Source organism: Panthera pardus, unplaced genomic scaffold (genome assembly GCF_024362965.1).
Source record: "Panthera pardus isolate Hobbes unplaced genomic scaffold, ASM2436296v1 HiC_scaffold_13, whole genome shotgun sequence".
Classification (NCBI taxonomy): domain Eukaryota; kingdom Metazoa; phylum Chordata; class Mammalia; order Carnivora; family Felidae; genus Panthera; species Panthera pardus.
In genome coordinates, this window is record NW_026526688.1 from 72,007,095 (window position 1) to 72,025,411 (window position 18,317).

An 18,317-nucleotide genomic window follows, 5' to 3' on the forward strand; every position below is an offset into this window, starting at 1 on the left:
TGGAGGATGAAGGAAACCAAGGAAAAATACAACAACTTTGAATCAATAAAAATAATAGATTTCAGGCATTCAGTGCAAACAGTACCTGTACGTTGTCGGGCTGACGTTGATTTTCCGTGGTACGCTGCAGGACTCAAATTTGTTTGCCAAGGTGACGTTGTTTCCAAAAAGACAGTAACGAGGCATTTTAACGCCGACGACTCCAGCAAAAACTGACCCAGAATGTAGTCCAATCCGCATCTGAAGGCAAAAAGTAACACGGGGTCCTCACCGTCGGTAAAAACGTTTCCTGCTAGTCGGTATTGTACAAATGCTGTTTATTTATTTATTTATTTTTTAATGTTTATTTATCTCGAGAGAAAACACATGAGCACTCAGGGTAGGGGCAGAGAGAGAGAGAGAGGGAGAGAAAGAATCCCAAGCAGGTTCCTTGCTGTCAGTACAGAGCCTGACATGGGGCTCGATCTCATAAACCCATGAGATCACGACCTGAGCCCAAATCAAGAGTCAGACACTCAACTCCATTGACTGAGCCACCCAGGTGCCCCAAACGCTGTTTGAATGATTTTGCCTTTTGCTGTCGCTACACCATTCCTCCCTCGGCAACACCTCCTGCCAACTTCCTTCTTTTCTCATCCAAATACCAGTGCAGGGGTGCCTGGGTGGCTCAGCCAGTTAAGCGGCCAACTCTTGATTTCGATTCAGGTCATGATCTCAAGGTTCTTGAGTTTGAGCCCCACATCAGGCTCTGCGCTCACAGTGTGGAGCCTGCTTCGGAGCCTCTCTCTGCCCCTCCCCCACTCTCCTTTTCCCTCCCTTTCTCTTTCTCTCTCTCCCCCTGTCTCTTTCTCTCTCTCAAAAATAACATTTAAAAAAAATAAAAAAAAATTACTAGTGCAAAATCAATCACACTTCTCAACTCTTCTCCATTAAGCACCTACGTCTAAACAAGGCATCTTGCACCTGCCTTCAATGTCTGAAACACATTTCCACACATACCCATCACAGTCACCAGAGTGACAAGACAAAGGGTCTATGGGCAGTTTACGTGAACCTGTTCTGTCCATCAGGTGAGACAGACATAATTCCTGGACCCCAGGTGTTGTTTCCCAATGCACTGTCAGAGAAGGGCAAGAGAAGCCAGCTCTTAGAAAAGAAAGAATAAAAAGAACTTTAAGACAAACACTACCCTGCTGTTCAAATGACTAACAGGAAACAAGAAAGGCACTGTGATGTTTTCATAGAAAATGACAGAGGAAGCAGAGCGGGGGCTGCTTAGGCCCGCATCACAGTGACTATATCAACACTGTTGTTAAACACGCCTGGACGCACAGAAAACCAGAGTTGTGCCATATCTAGATATGAGGTGCAGTCCGGGAAATGTTGGCGTAAAAATTTAGGAATTCTGAAGATTACCAGTGATTTGGAGAACAATTAAAACAGTATCTTAAACTTGCATCTTCCAGAAGATCTGAATTCTTGATGATCTTAGAGGATGCGCAAATTCTTAAATTGCTGCTACAACTCAGCAAGTTCGAGTGGGGATGTTTTATATCACAATCAGACACAATCAGTTCATTATTTTCAAGTCCCATGTTTAGTTGACCATTTAAAACAAAGGTTACATTATAGATGAATTTTAAACAAAGGCCAAGTACTCAACAATTTAGATGTTATTCAAGAAGACTCCAGTTTTGCCTAGTTTTGCAACACATTTTTGGTATTTGCTAACAACATTCTAGAATCATTTGTTCAGAAGGTGTCAAATATGAATTCTGCAAAATTTTCAAACAAAGCACCAAATTCTAAATCAGGAGATCTGCATTCTCAACCAAACTTGGCTAATAACTGACGGTCTGACTTTCTGTAAGTCTCTTTATCTCCCTCTTATTATTTCCTTATCCATAAAATAGAGGATTGAATTAGTTTTACAGTCCCTTCTTTGTCAGTCTCATTTTAATCAGCAAAACTTAGACATGTTACCTCTAGCATTTTCTTCTTTATGGACAATATGGTTTTACACATCTACCAACTGATCAATATGAACAAAAAGCTATTTTCTGTGTATAAATGTCAAACACAATTTTAGCATATTTCAATCAAGAAGTTTCTGCTCTTTTTGGGCACTCTTCTGGTTAAACCAGTTTCTCTCTGTGTACTTAATTATTCTAGTTTCTTCTTTAAAAATTTTTTTTCACAGATTTTATTTAAATCCAAGCCAATTAACATATAGTGTAGTAATGATTTTAAGAGCAGAATGTAGTGATTCATCACTTACTTATAACACCCACTGCTCATTCCAATAAGTGCCCTTCTAAATGCCCAACACCCATTTAGCCCATACCCCAACCAACACCCCTCTAGCAACCCTCAGTTTGTTCTCTGTATTTGAGAGTCTCTTATGGTTTGCCTCCTTCTGTTTTTATCTTGTTTTTCCTTCCCTTCCCCTATGTTCATCTGCTTTGTTTCTTAAATTCCACATATGCGTGAAATCATATGATATTTATCTTTCTCTGACTGACTTGTTTCCCTTAGCATAATACCTTCTAGTTCCATCCACATTGTTGCAAATGGCAAGGTTTCATTCTTTTTGATGGCCGAGTAATATTCCATCGTATATGTACACCACATCTTCTTTATCCATTCGTCAGTCAATGGACACTTGGGCTCCTTCCATGATTTGGCTATTGTTGAAAGTGCTGCTATAAACATTGGGGTTCATGTGCCCCTTCGATTCAGCGTTTTTGTATCCTTTGGATAAATACCCAGTTCCTCCCATGCTGCTCTCCCTCCCCCTCTCCCCCTCTCCAGTTCTGAATTTCACTCTTAACTCCACAGCTTTCTTATCAGGGTACTTTTCAAATTCACAAGCAAATTCACAAATTCATTTCAAATGCACAAGTAAATGATCCCAAATTTAAGATGCATATCAAGCCCTGACTGGAAACCTGCTGGGGGCATCTTCCATTTGGGGACCACTTTTGATGCAGCCCACGTCCCATCATGGACATCTGGGAACAGGAAGGGGGTTAACAGGAGTCTGTTTCCATGTTCACTTTGCACTCACTGACTTTCCCTGCCACATTCAGCGCTCTGGCTTCTATCAACACTCCACCTGCAGTTTTCTAAGCCAGAGTTGAGGGGTGTCAGTAAGGAAATCAACAGCGATAGAGGATTTATACACATGGCATGCTGGAGAAACACATAGAGCTTGAGGGGAAAAAAGGAAATATTTCCTATTCTTTCACTCTGATTCCAATCCATGGGGTGGCAGGGCAAGGAGGAGAAAAGGGCTGGGCTCAGACATATGGCTTCTATTACGAAGAGCACCAAGACTATGTTTTTGTATTTTGCATTTTTCTTTCTTTTCTCTATATCTTATAGCATGCCAGACAGGATTCTGTACTATTTCAAAGGCCCATTTCTGAAGGTCATCAGTTAAGGACCGTCCAATAAAAATTAAGTGGCAGATTCAATGTAAGTAGGACAAATAAAGGTAATCTTCTTGTGTTCTATTAAACCAATGCCTAGCATGGTAATTTTAGGTTCTCATCTGCAGTAAGACATTATTCTGAGATAATTTAGAAATTTCAGAGTGTCACGGGCTTTGGAAAATATTGGTGGATTAGCGGTCGATTTTCGTTGTAGTGTAACGGCCTCCCCTGCAGGGACTGGAAAACCAAAAATTACACTTTCCCAACGCCCTTGCATTTTCTAGGCGCACTGAGGTTTGGTGAATCTGATACACTCACAAGAGGTCTGGAAGCCAGAATTTCTGCTGCGACGGCCTCCAAGTGCAAGCACAACTGTGGACGTCTTTATTCTGTGGACGTCATTCATTCTGTGAGGGTCATGATGCAGAATTTCCACGTTACTGATTCAAATTATAGTAAGTGCAGTTTTGTTCTGCAGCCAATAATGGAGGCAGCAGCTTTCTGAACACAGCAGTTTCCTGACTGTGGCTGTGGAGGTATGGTGCTGGAGCCAGGTTCTTGATCTTGGGAAAAACAATGGTTTCTGAAGTGCCGCTTTGGGAGCCATTTTGTGAAGGTTTAATGTAGAGATGGCTTCTTTAGCTCTCTCGATAGTTCTGTAAGCCACTCGATACCCCCGAGTACGTTCCTTCTCGCTTCCAGAAGTTAGAGATTTTGCTCTCCGTCAACCCTGAGAGCATCCCCCTGAGGGATGCACTATTCTTTGGGTACCTAAAAAGCATTCACTCTCTGTGACACTTCCCGGACAGTATCTATCTGCCTTACCTTGATAGGTTCTCCATGGGGAGACATAACTTCATCAGACAGTTCCATCATCTTCAGGGCCATCAGTGCTATCTGAACAGCATGGGTATCACTTTCTTTGTGTAATCCCCCAGCTACACAATATGCATCGCCAATGGTCTCCACCTACACAGAACAGATATTCCTTATTACAAGTTCAGAAAGAGTTAGAGTGCACATCAGAGAGCAGAAAATCTCAGTGTTTGGGTCCTATAGGAAATCAGAGTAAATCAGATACACTCAGCAATGGCTTTCCCTTTCGGGAAATTCATAAAGTTTAGATGCCTTATATCAGGCACTGCTCCGAAGGGCAGTGGGGTCCTGCGAGCCCAACGTTAGGAGGTGGCTTCTACTTCCAGACTTGCTGCTGAGTCAATACATCCATCAACTCACCTTTTTCCCCCTCACCACGTAAAATGGCTCTTTAGAGGCAAGTGATGCTATGTAAATGATATTTTGGGTTATAACAGAGATAAAGATCATTGGAATCACTTGCTGATTTTATATCCTTTTAGCCTGAAGTATTTTGAACAGTCACTACTCAATCAATGTCATATGAATTTAGTAAGAATGTGCGACATAAAACGGAGACATTTTAGCTTTTCTAAAGGATTTGGAGGTTCTCATAGCAACTCTAAGTGTCTACATGAATATTAATCACAAAGTATAGAAACCGAGAAAGATGTCAAATAACAGTTCTCGGAAGGCTACTGAAAATTAAGCTGTTTGATAAATTCCGAGTATTATCATTGTCATTGCTGTTGTTGTAAGAAGTGATTTTTATGTCTGTGATGCTGATGACAAAGCTACCAGTTAATTTAAATCTACAAACCATCCACCCAATTTTAATCATTGCATTTTCTCCTCTAAATATTTATGATATCTTATCAGATCGTATCATTCCTCTTCTCCAAACCCTCCAATATGGAGGGATGGAGATGAGAGAGAAAAAAAAAAGGGAGACTAATCTTCAGTGATTCTCCATCTCCTCAGAATAAATGTTGAAACTGTTATAACACCTCCAAAGTTCTTCTAGCTTTTCTGCGAATCTCTGACTTTATTCCCTAATCCTCTCCCTTGCTCACTTTGTCTCAGTGCCATTGAGACAAAGTTATCATGTTATCCCTCAAACATACCAAACATGTTCCTGCTTGCTATTCCTTTGCCTGCAGATACTCACTTGGCATGTCCCTCATTTCCTTCAGTGCCTGCTAAACGATCACCATCTGAGAAATGCCTGTCCCAACTGCCTTCTATAAAGTAGCAATCACCCCTTATCTTCTGCACTTCTCCTCCTTTAACTTTATCCAGAATATTACACCAATTGGAATACTATAAAATATGCTCATTTGTTTATTTTCTGTCTTTCCCTCCATAGAATATTAGCTCTCTGAGTTTGTCCGTTTTATTAACTCCTGAATTACCAGCACCCAGATATCTGCTAATGAATGAACCAGGCGGTAGTGCCTCTTATAAGATTTTCCTCAGTGAATACATAAGAAGTGCCTAAAATAATGTCTAACATATCTCCGGTGCTCAGTACGTGTCACTAATCAGAAAAAGCGGTGCCCTCACTCCTTGGTGTTCGATGCCTACTCTCTATGCTATTATAGCACCTTGTCCACATGTGTTTGGGTTCAGGCATTCACCAGGTCATAGAGATGGGGCATCGGTCAGCCCCACCCTCCTTTCCTTCCACATATGAGATATTCTCACTCATGCTGGCCAATGCTGGATGACAGGAAATATTTGCTAAAACAACCAATAAATGAATACTGAATCAACTGAAAAATGGACGAAAGGCTGAAGGACAATAAGCAAATGAAATTAAATAAAGTCCTGAAACAAACAGGTCCTGGAAAAGAAAAGTTCAACTATTCCCTGGAAGCCATCACACGCACAGGTGAGCATGTGATGATACATTCTGTATATCTTACATTTATCTCACGGTTAAGACCCTTCCTGATGTCTTCACCGCTGCCTTCAGATATTTTCATGCAAAATCAGAAGTGAAGAGAAGGTGGAAATAAGGGCAGAGCAGATGGTTCCCTATCTAGCTTGGGTTGTGGTTGGATTAACCAGGGAACTCTGTGGCTACTATCCTTGGAGCAAGGAGCACAGATCCTGAAAACTTGATTGGAATAACCACAGTGTTTCAGTTTCACCAGTTCGAAATTTGTAGAAAAGGTGGAATAACTACAGTGTTTCAGTTTTAACAATTCGAAATCTGTAGAAAAGGGCTGCTACTCCTGCAAGCAATCACAGCAGTTGCAAAGGAGACCAAGAATTTCTTCTCACAGTTTCGAGAGGAGACAATATCAAGATAGAAACTGTCTACAAACAAATACAGTCAATTCCACAAGAGGCCGTCAAGCTCAACCTAACTGAAGCCAATTATTTTATCTGTAATTATACATGGACCTCTTTTTTTCCCAAGGGAATCATGGTTCAGTCTGGAATTTCCTGCTAGATATTTTAAAAAGGAAGGCTTTACTTCTCGCATCTAGATTGTAACAAAGCAGAAGTTATGTATTCCCACAAATGGTATTTGTTTTCTCCTCAATAATTGTATTTATTTCTTGTCGGGCAAAGCTCTGAAATGCCAGGTTGTTAACGGGCAACTAAAAGGTGAGTCAAGCCACACAAACGGGAAGGAAGATTCTTAATGCCAATAGCTAAAATAATGCAAAATACTTTAAATTAGTAAAAATATGTTTTAATTCTAAAAACACGGAACCCCAAATCACTTTATTAGTTCTCTTATTGCTAATAAAGTTACATTTTAAAAAGTTTATTACACATTAGGGATAATTACTGTGCCTCCCTGTGCCTAGAGTGATGCGTGGTAAGCACTCAAGAAATCCTGCTGCATCGTGGATAACCGATGTTATTTTCCATAATCTTTAGAACAGTCTTGTTCATGAAGATAATGGGACATAATGTATGTTATTCATGCGTATAAACTCTGTAGGCGGATATCACTTTCTCTGTGTAAGAAATGGGAAAGGCTACTTGACTTTCCCAGCTTACAAAGCAAGTAGAGAACAAGATTTGAAGACAGACTCTCTTCTTCAGACATCTCTGCCCTTGGTCTCTTCAATAATGCCTTAAGTAGGGGTTTTTTTCCCCTCCTAATCAGCCATGAAAACTATCATGTTAACTCTGTATTTAGTTAATCTATTTATTTCTTTAAGTTTATGTATTTATTTTGAGAAAGAAAAAGGTTGGGTGGGGGGAGAGCACGCACAGTGGGGGAGCGGTAGGGAGAGAGGGAGAGAGAGAATCCCAAGCAGGCTCCGTGCCGTTAGGATAGAGTCCGAAGCAGGGTGAGTTAATCTATTTAAAGATCATATAATACTCATGTTTCTTCTATACTTTTATTTCTACAAAGGATAAATCTTCCCCATACAAGTCATATTTAAGAATCATCTCTCGCCTAATAACTTAACTCAGTTGCCACAGTCTAGTACCAGGTTCACTGATTCTTTTTTTTTTTAATTTTTTTTTAACATTTATTTATTTCTGAGACAGGGAGAGACAAAGCATGAACGGGGGAGGGTCAGAGAGAGGGAGACACAGAATCTGAAATAGGCTCCAGGCTCTAAGCGGTCAGCACAGAGCCCGACGCGGGGCTCGAACTCACGGACCGCGAGATCATGACCTGAGCCGAAGTCAGCCGCTTAACCGACTGAGCCACCCAGGCACCCCCAGGTTCACTGATTCTTAAACTGTACCTGTTCAGGGGTCCTATACCCCATCCTCCACTCAGTCAATCACCCCTACATTCTGTGCCTCTTATCTGAGAAGACAATGTGTCAGTCCTTTCGTGGAATAACAATCTCTGTTTCTGAGCAGATTCAGAGCTATTTCTGGCTGGAGAACACCCACATGATTAATGCACAATGCCGGCTCCCAGGGTGCGCGGCATGTGTAGCCCTGCAGAGAAAGCCCTTCGTCTGCCTTGTAACTCGAGACCTGGTTGCAGAGCCTTTTTTTCAGTGACTTTTGCCTGTAAAATGGGCCTTGCGCTCCTCCACCCCTACCTTGTAGACATCCAGCTCTCCGCACTGCCGGTCAAAGCGAGTGTAGAGTGCATTGAGCATGGTGATAACTTGCAGCGGAGAGCACTGGGAGCAGATGGCGGTGAACCCAACGATGTCTGAGAAGAGCATGGTGACATCACTGAACTTCTTGGCTTGCACGACTTGCCCTTGCCACAGCTGCTGTGCAACCTCGCAGGGAAATATGGAGCACAGGAGATCCACGGTCTTCTTCTTCTCCTCCTCCAGGGCTTGGTGGGCCTGCTCAAGGGTGGCCTTCAGCTTGCCCAGCCTCTTCTTCAGGCCGTCCTGTGCCCTGGCCTGCTCCCCTATCAGCACCACGTCCCTCAGTGCATTGTGAATCGGGATGTCTGAGAGGTAGAGCCCTCGTCCCGTAAAATCTTCTAATCGGTCCACACAGGGCGAGCCCAAGAACAAGACTGCACTGGATTCAACAATGTAGATCATCTGGCCTTTGAGGTCCATCACCTGTGAAGCAAAGGCAAAGCCAACTCTCATGGTTTATCCAAGTTTTCAACACCTTTCTGAGACAAAAGGAAAGGCATTAGATACAGCGACACTCCCTTTGCATTTAAACTTGATTGCTACCACTTGCAGAGAAGGAACAATATGCTTTCTATGGTTCTCATTTACTGTGCGTCCTAAAATGCATGCAGACATTTGAAGAACAGATAGACTGGAGAAACTCTATACAGAGATCATGATTTCCAATAAGCAGTGCAAAAAATTCTTGCCTCAAGGCGTTCTCACTAGGGGGAATGCTGATGCTTTTGCTATTATATTCCTTTGATAGTAGCAGATTGCGTGAAGGATTGTACCAAGGAAGCCTTGAGAGAGCTGAGGCTTTAGGTGGTCATCCTGGGATACCAGATTTAGTTTACGAGGGTGAACAAATATGTATATGTGTGTTCACTGCAGCAAAGAGTCCAAATCAACACAAATGTCCTCCGATAGGACTGGCTAAATAAAGTAGAGGATAACCATACAATGGGATTCTATGTGGCCGTTGTGAAAGTGAAATAGACCAATACCTCCTGACATGGAAGAATGCCCCAAATATTGTTTAGCGAGAAAAAGGAAGTGGCAAGTAGGATTTTGTTTTGATCTATCCCAAAAATGTATATAATTAACGTCTTTGATTTTTTTTGCTGCAATGAACATCTTTAAGTATCACCTATTTTGAACATCTACCGGCATTATTTTTTATGATAAAAAGTAGTAGTAAAACTGTTTTCACTTTGGGAAAAAAAAATGCACAACTCCTGGAATTATGCATGTTTCAAAGTGATATCCATCATAAGCCTGACTGTTGGCTTTACTTACGTACCCTCAACTATGATTTTGCAAACTCTTTCCTTAGACTAAATGTTTACCAAAGTTCTCTACCATCAGAACAACCCTCCCAACATTCCTCTAACAATTAAAAAAGTTAGTGATTCTCCATGTCTATTAAATATTGATTAAAAAACCCGTTTAGTCACCTCCAATTAGAGACAAGTAGTTTTTGTGTGTTTGTTGTAGAATAATGCTTCCTATTACTCCAAACTGTCAGCTATTTGGTGATAACTGAAAACGTATGTTTAAATACATATTTATCTAGTTTGGTTTATAAAATACTCTGAAAGGATTTTAAAAGGTACACTGCATTCAATAAATGTTTGTGAAGTAATAAATCAAGTAAGCAAGCCAATGATTGCAAAAAGGATTTTGCTTTAAATTGATCTCAGCCTTAAAATTATGTCAGACTTGCCTTAAACATAAATGTTTTATCAATACATTTGAAGTGATGCATATGTTTTTACCTTTTTGATTCTAGTCCTTAAACAAGAAGTGACTTATTTCATATTCAAAACACTATTCCGTTCTCCTTACCCTGGAAGATTTCTTCACAGAGTTGTCCCACCTCCTCACTCGGACCACAAACTGCATGTTCAACATGGTCAGGATTCCACTGAACGTTTGCTTGATTTTTGGAGTCAGAATTTCAAAGTACTCTTCAAAATTAGGCTTTCCTTGAAAGTCTCTCCTGTTCATCAGCCTTCTAATGCCATTGCCAAACTGCAGAATTGTCATGTCTTTGTCGAACATGAAATGAAAAGGAAAGGTCTTGCAGAAGAGGGAAGCAGGAATCACCAGCGAGGACGGGGGCTTGCCCGGGGACAGGGATGGCTTGGTGCTTTTGACGTGAAGCGAGTATAACAAATAGGGCTGATTAACGAACTCGCTGCCTTCAGTACGGAAGCAGGGAGGCATCAGTGACACATCCACTTCGGTTTCGTACAAAATGTGAGCAGCTGCCTTAATGATGCCAGGAAGAATCAGAGACGTGATTCTCTTAGGGAAAAAATAGTAAACATTTAAGAAATTGTGATCTTTATCCAGGCATAGAATGGAAGCATCCTCGAACCTGCCTCTCTTTTCTGCCTCTTGGCAGTGGCTGCTCTGTTTCAGAAGGGTGCTGAAGCTATTTAAAAAATCTTTGAGGGTTCCTCCAACCACACCTAAGATGTGTTCATCTTCCTCATAACATATTTTAAAAAGCTCTTCACCGAGAGATTCTTTGATGATTTCTGCTGGAACTCCTGAAAGTAAATAATACATTTTTTGCCATATCAAACAGATCCTCTTGGAAGGGCTGTATCATTACTACTGTTTTTAACATTGTTTGATGATTTAGTTCCCTTTAAGTCTGGTAACAAGAGTTCCAACCAAAATTAACCACCTATATTCAAATTATCTACATGGATTAGTTTCTAAAATCCTGGTAGCTCCAAATAAAAACTTCCCACTCAGTTAATTATACAAGAATGATCAGTTAAGTCTAACACATAATTTTTAATCTCCCTTAAGAGATGGTTCTTACAGAAGAACACCTAGAATTTACAGAATCAAGTTCATTTCAGAAAAAGCTCTCCCACCTTTCTGTTAATGGCAAAAACAGTATGTCTTGATGAAGGGGGTACCGTCCCACCTGGAGGGCCCCCAGAAGTAGGAACGTCAGACAGGAATTTAAAATCACTGCTCATGAAACTCAATTTGTCGTTTTTCTCTAGATATGACAGAAAGTAATTGTTTTTTGTTTTGTTTTGTTTTTTAGCAAAACAGCATTCTTGTTGTTTAGTGTTACCTGGAAGAATATTTGTTTGGAATATATTTACTTCCTGTAACTTCTCCTTCCGCAATCTCTTATTTTTTAAATTCTGTGTGTCATTTTTTTTTTTCTCCTCTGTAACTGCAAAGACAATAATGCCCTTTCACAGCACCGTGGTGATGTGTTGGGACTGTGTTTAGAATACTGCCTGGCTCCCAGGAAGGGCTCAGGATGTTTGCCATCACCATCATCATCCTTAAATTCTTAATACCTTGTACCTTCAGAAAGATTTAACCCGTTACTCCATGCACTCCAATTTTGAAAAGGCCAGTATGACAAAGTTACTCATCTACTTGTTTTCCTCAAACTCATTAAGACGAGAACTCTGTTAATCCTTTTTCCCACGATTGTTTCCAACCTTTAAACAAAATTCTTTATTTTAGTTTGTTGAGTAAAATTTCTCATGCATAAATGAGGAATACTTAGTTTAAGTTCAAGGCCAAAGCATGTAAATGTCTATGAGTCAGCTTCCCATGCAGCCTTATCTCCTTCTCAGCAGACACACATAAAGAAGAGGAAACGTTTTAGGTCAAACAAAAATACACAAATTATTCTTTAAGTTAACACAATACATAATATTGAACACTTCATACTGGAAATCACCTTTCAGGTGAAGATATTAGTTCTACAGGTAAATATTTTCTACTAATAGAAAATATTAGTTTATAGGTAAAATATTAGTTCTGTAAGTATAATTACTCCTTCATTACATATACTTAAACAATTCTATTACCTGCTGCAATTGCTTGGTCTGTAATTATTTTTTCAAAGTCTTCTCTTTCCAAAGATTTCCTGAAAATATGTCAACATCTTAAATTATAAACTGAAAATTGGATGTTACAACTTCAGATTATAACATACAAACATGACGATGGGAAATAATTTAAACTACCTTTTCTGCAGAGGTGAATCTTGACTGTTGAATTTACAGGAAAGGAGCCAACCCAAACAATGTTGGAAAACCCCAAACTATACCTGATTTGAAGTGTTTCATCATCTTCTGAAGCATATTTACCTTTTAACTTAACTTTACCTAGGCTAATACTGTGGGTATTTACACTGGCAGGGAACCAACCAGAAGTATGAAGTGGCCAAGTAGGGGATGGTAATAAATCAGCCAAGGGGTCGTCTGATAACACAACCAAAAAGAAAAAATTACATACTGATGGATTTCACTTTTTAAGTATCACCATCTTTTTTCCAAAGCAAATACGTAGGATGTCTTGCTTCTGAGTTTAAGGTTCTGTACATTTAACTCTCAGGCATTATTACATTTAACTACCCACATATAAAAATTAGTAACTAAAGAAATCTGTTCTTCATTCAATTACTGCATTCAGTTTTATCACATAGAGGTTGATAATATCATAGCATACATTTTGAATGACAAAAAGTTTTGGCAATTTCAACTGGATAACTTATTGATTTATGTTTGCCTAATTGTTTTTTTATGATTTCTGATAGTGACTGATTTCTGACCAAGTTGGCCAAACTACTAACAAATTTTAAAAGACACGCAAAGTTCTATTTGTACTTCAATTTGCCATTAGATAAGCCAAGTTTACAGACAGGCAAAAATCTAAATATTAGACAGATTCCAATAAAACACAAAACATGCAGAAAAGTTTCCAAAGGATATATTTTCAAGAAGGAAAACTGCTCAGTCCACTACTTTATCACATAAAGGTACATTGCTTTTAACTGTTTAAAATGTTATGGAGAAACACTTTCTTATCTAAACTGGTTGAGGGTCACTATCTAATTTTCTATTTAGTTCACATAATTTTATAACCTCTTGTTATATATTATTTTATATTAATCACTCTTCAGATTTGCTTATTTTTATCATTTAAGCAATCTCTGTTTTTTCTTTTCTTTTTCCTAAAGAATGAGAGCATTTCTGCTCAGGGGACTCTAATTCTGCCAGTTCCCAGCATCCATGATATGCGATGTGAGCAAAACTTAGTTCAAATAGCACATAACGCAATTAAAAATAAGTCTGCTATCTTTAACTTAAAAAAAAAAAAAGGAGTAAGCTTGCATATGTACCAGCAAATGTGTATGTGCTTGTACACACACACACACACACCAGCCATGCACAGATATGATGATGTGGTCAAAAGATCCCAGGGAAAGAAACAAAGCAAAAGCTCTCTGTGAAACCAACCGAGAGAGATATCACAATGACTGTACTAAAATTCATTTACTTAAAAGGTGGGGTACAGGGAGCTCCAGTCTTTCATTTAAAGACAGCTTATTCTTTAATATATTTATTCTTTGCTTTTCAAATCACACAAGATACTGAACGTTCCACAAAAAAAGAGTTAACTTATGGTCAGGCAAGCTGAGAACAGTAGAAATGGCAGCTGACTTTCCAAAATGAAGATGGGGGAGAAACAGGAACAAAAAAGAAATCCAAAAACTAAAAAAGCAAAGCAGAGAGAAGCCATTTAGCATATGAGCAGGCAGTCATGAGAAAAAAAGGTTTGTTATTTTATTTCAACAACTGAGTAATTATCATTAGGACAGTTTAAAAGTATGATCAGCTCTTGAAGAAATAACGGCAGGGATAAAAAATTTTTCAAGATTTCCAAAGAAAATGACTTTGTTTTAAGTTCTTTAATTTTTAAAGAGATAGAACACTGGGAGTACATCCTAACTGAACCCCTGCATCTAGTTTAGGAACATTTCAGAACACAAAGCCCTGAGAATAAATTCTGAGCAAACTGGCTGCCAAAGTCTTAAGGAGACAGGCACAGTAGCATAGCTACAATGACTTGTGGCTATCTTATCAGCTTGACTGAGAATTAAGGTCAGAGGCATTCTGGAATGCTTTTCCTATCACTCGTGTAAACAAAGCTTCTGTCAGACACACAGATTCACACTCTCTCCTTCTGGACCCCTCGTGACCCCTTCTTGGCTTGCCTGCTGCCTGCAGTTTGGGACCAGTTAGTCAACAAGGAAAATTATGGGCAGATAATCCACTCATGAGAAATAGACGGATGAATGAATTTATAAAACACTCCCAACAATGGTGCTGGTTTGCAAAGCTGCAATGTTCAATTCTGCAAATTTGAATACGAGTACTTATTCCATTATTTGCAAAAGGAATAATCCTTGAGATTGCATGGAATCAAAGAATAAAAAAGCCAATCAAATTATCCACCAGTAGTGGATGTGCCAAGATATATTTGAAAAATCAACTATATAAAGCAGGTTTCTAAAAAAAAAAAAAAATCACGTTATATATTAAGCCTTTACAGAAAGCATTCTTTAAAAAATTTTCAGACTACAAGAAAAAAGTATAAAAGGAACGGACACTCAGCCAGTGCACACAAATATAACCCAACTGGTTATGAAAATATGGAAACACCTCCCTAAGGATTGATAAATTGTCGCTGCTGTTAACCCCCTGAGGCAACCCATCCCTTTAAACAGCCTCCCAACTTTGATTCTTCTTGAATCTCCTCCTGATCCAGCAGCTGAAAGTTGAACCCGTGGGAGGCAAGGGCCACTGGGACCCTGCTCTACCTTTTGGCAGTATCCTTCAGGCACAGAGTCTGTATTGAGCATCCGGGATCCATGCCTTCCATGTTAAGTACTGTGGGGATGATTACCTCTTAGTAGGAAAGAACAGGTTTAATGACTTGTCAAAAGCAGCGGTATATGGCAACATGGTTAAAGCCACAGGCTCTGAAAAACCCAGGCTTGCAACTCAGATCTGCCTTTTCCTAAACGGCTGTAAAATCCTAAACATTTCACATAAATCTGAGCTTAGATGTATCAACTGTGAAAAATTAAGACACTTCCTTTCACATTAGCAGCAGCTAAAACACCTAATCCAGTTTCTGGCAGTGATTCGAAACACGGTGATGCATTTACTAAGTGATGGCCATTGGCAATGGTATCAGTGATTGTAATGGGGAGTTCACACAGCTAAAGTAAGTGGTTCAATTTACCTGCTTTCTTTTATTTTGTGTTTTGCCAATGTTCTCTGAAGTGCAAGGTTCAGCCGCTCCAACTAAAAATTGAAAAGAAAGCTTTTAAACATTCTCTTAAATAATAGTTTAATTGAAGACACGGATTTTACACATTTGTACTGTAAGCTTCTTCTCAAGCAAAAACACGATTACTGGTAAGTGTGGCGAATTTACGCTTTGGAAACAGAGACTGATTTTCTAGAAGTTTCTCAAGCCTAGAAGAACCGACGAGCCCAGACTAATTTGAGTTTGGATGTGGGCTGTGGCTCACGGGCTCTGCCCTCTGTGGGTGGTCTCCCTGACAGCCACAACACAAGGTCAAGTTGAACCGAAATCCAAACAGCAGACTCCAGTTTGGTAACGCCGGGTCTTCCAAGGAGAAATTGTAGATCACTTCCTCTGGGTCAGGAAATCCTCTTGGATGTGCTGCCAACACTTCAATCTCAGTATGGCTCTCGCCAAGCAAATTTCTGTTCTGTTCGCAAACCCTACACCCAGCCACCCCACTGTTTTGCCCCGCCCTCAACTACAAATGGGAATTTATGTTGCCTATTTCATTTACATGTCCTGGCCTAGAAAACTCTGAAGCTATCCCTGTACCGCCCCCCACCCCCCACTTCTCTAATTCTCTAATCCCTTAAATCCAAGCTTTCACCAAGGTCAGTTGGTCACTGATTTGAAACAAATCTCGGATTTACCTTGTACTAAGTTCCCTTCTTAGAACTACTAATTTTCATCAAATACTTACACTTTTACTCTCTTAGATTTCTGAGTATTTCATGAGTTTCCCTACGTGGCAAGTTATTTTTCTGTAAGTCTCCATACTTTGTAAATACCTGCCTATCAATTAATCTCTCTTAACAGCTTGTTTTCTTTAACTAGGTCGTAAGTGGCAAGTACAACATTGGATAGCAGCACTGCCAATTTTTTTTTGTTTTCCATTTCATATAAAAACCATATGTATCTATATGTGTATATATCATTGTTGACTCTTTCTGTAGTTTGCCCAGAGGAAAGTGAAAGATTTTCTGGTTACGTTCCAAGTTAGGAAATTCCTTTTTCCTTAAGAACTATTTATATCACGCTTAGAGTTTCCACTGGTCAAGTGAGGCAGCACTGTTAAGCAAAATAGAGCAAGCTTATGTTTCAATAAAATGAGTTATGAAAAGGACTTCCAGTTTTAAAATGCATATAGAGCTTAGAAACAAATCTAGAATTTATTGGGAAAAAAAAAAAAACAAACCAGAAATGAAAAGTCTGCATTGGATGAGCAATAGCATCTTTCCAGGACCTTCTATTCTACTATTCTGGAATGACACCTCCCCACTCTAAATTTGCTATGGATCTGTGTCCCACCCCCTGCCAAAAAAAAAAAAAAAAAAAGCCATGATTGTGGAGTTAAATCGGATTATCTAAAAAGCAAGAGCTATAATGTTGTCAAATGCTGTTTTGAGTCTCCCCTTTGGGTCCCTGATAGAACTGAAACTAAACAGTAGGCTAAGCATTAAATCTGTCCACTCAAAAAAGAATCAGTAAAAACAAAAACAAAAAAAAATGCTGTATTTGATCAAAGACATGCTGACATTTGGATGGCTGATGGAGTAATCTACACTGATCACCAGACAGTCCAAATGCATCCAGCACTGGGACATTTATTGTTATAAGGCAAAATGGTCTCAGTTGTCAGAGTTCTAGTTGCTAATGCCAAATGTACCTCTTTTACCCTCTAGAGTTCCTATAGCTTTGCCTTCCTTGCTACATGATGATACAGTCAAATTTTGGTGTTTGTTCCTATGAGTTCACAAACAACACAGATTATTCTAGAAAAAGGAAAAAGAAAAAAAAAGTAAAATATCATTTATATTTGGTATTCAGAATGTTTTTAAAAGAGATTCCAAAATGTGTCTGACTTCTATGGCAGGAATTCAAAATTTATCAAACAAAATAATGAAGCCAGGATGGTAATGACAGGACCCAAGGAGAGCATGGAAGCTCTCCAGCATCCCCATCATCACCATCTGTTCATCTCACTCAGTTCTTGGAAATAAGAGTCTCAATCACTTCCCGGACTATGATGCCAACCAGCACCCTGAGAAAGGCGACATCGCTCATCCCAGCCAAAACTGGCTGTCTAGTGACTTGGGTGGGGTGAGAATAATGAAGTATTCCCATTTCAAAGGCCATTAACCAAGGCGCGATTGTGCTAATACTGTATTTGAAGTAAGTTCCCTCAACTTTCTGCTGATTCTGCTTTCTCCATCTTCAAGCTACAGTGCTAGTCTCTTCTTTCACAGTCACTCTAGGCATACTGTTGACAGCAGTAATTGCTCTACCCCTGCAAAAGTTGGGTGACTTTAGTCAAGTCACTTAACCTCTCTAATCCTTCCTGGGAGTAAGACAAAATCACTTCTAAAGTTCCAGTAAGTTCTAAAAGTCAGCAATCTGTGGTTCTTCAGTGCTCCACACAAAGCAGAGGGTTGGTGCTGGGTCAATTAAACATTTTCAACGGATTATTATAGCTGGAGTCAGATTATATCAATGGCCAATCTCCCAGATGAAGTGAGTTTACATAGAACTGTAAACACTGCCAGAAGGAGAAAGACATCATGAAGACCTTTTCAGCTGCTCTTCTCTTTAGCCCCCAGGGGGAGAGGAGCTCTCCATATACTCTGTGATTCCTAATATGTGACTTCATTAGATATTTGCCCTGGCCCCAAGGTTCTCCTATAGGTGGATGAACAGAAGGTGCTTCAGATCTTGAAGAGGCATTAGGCTACACAGCTCACAGAGCTATACTGAGAAGTGTCAGAGGTAATTTGCAAGCACAGGGCCATGACTCTGGCTCAAG

The 18,317-nt window shown here is 39.7% G+C and overlaps 1 protein-coding gene across 8 annotated transcripts in view; it reads right to left on the minus strand.

The window, feature by feature from the left end:
• The window catches only part of GUCY1A1 (guanylate cyclase 1 soluble subunit alpha 1), a 61,470-nt gene that overhangs the window by 11,366 nt on the left and 31,787 nt on the right, over positions 1-18,317 (minus strand). For all 8 annotated transcript variants that reach the window (XM_019441172.2, XM_019441169.2, XM_019441170.2 and 5 more), the window contains 6 exons: positions 15,449-15,510; positions 12,223-12,281; positions 10,211-10,920; positions 8,321-8,806; positions 4,260-4,403; positions 86-240 (listed from right to left, as the gene is read on the minus strand). In XM_019441172.2, coding sequence (XP_019296717.1) covers positions 86-240; positions 4,260-4,403; positions 8,321-8,806; positions 10,211-10,920; positions 12,223-12,281; positions 15,449-15,510 — 1,616 coding nt within the window. The remainder of the gene's footprint in view (positions 1-85; positions 241-4,259; positions 4,404-8,320; positions 8,807-10,210; positions 10,921-12,222; positions 12,282-15,448; positions 15,511-18,317) is intronic.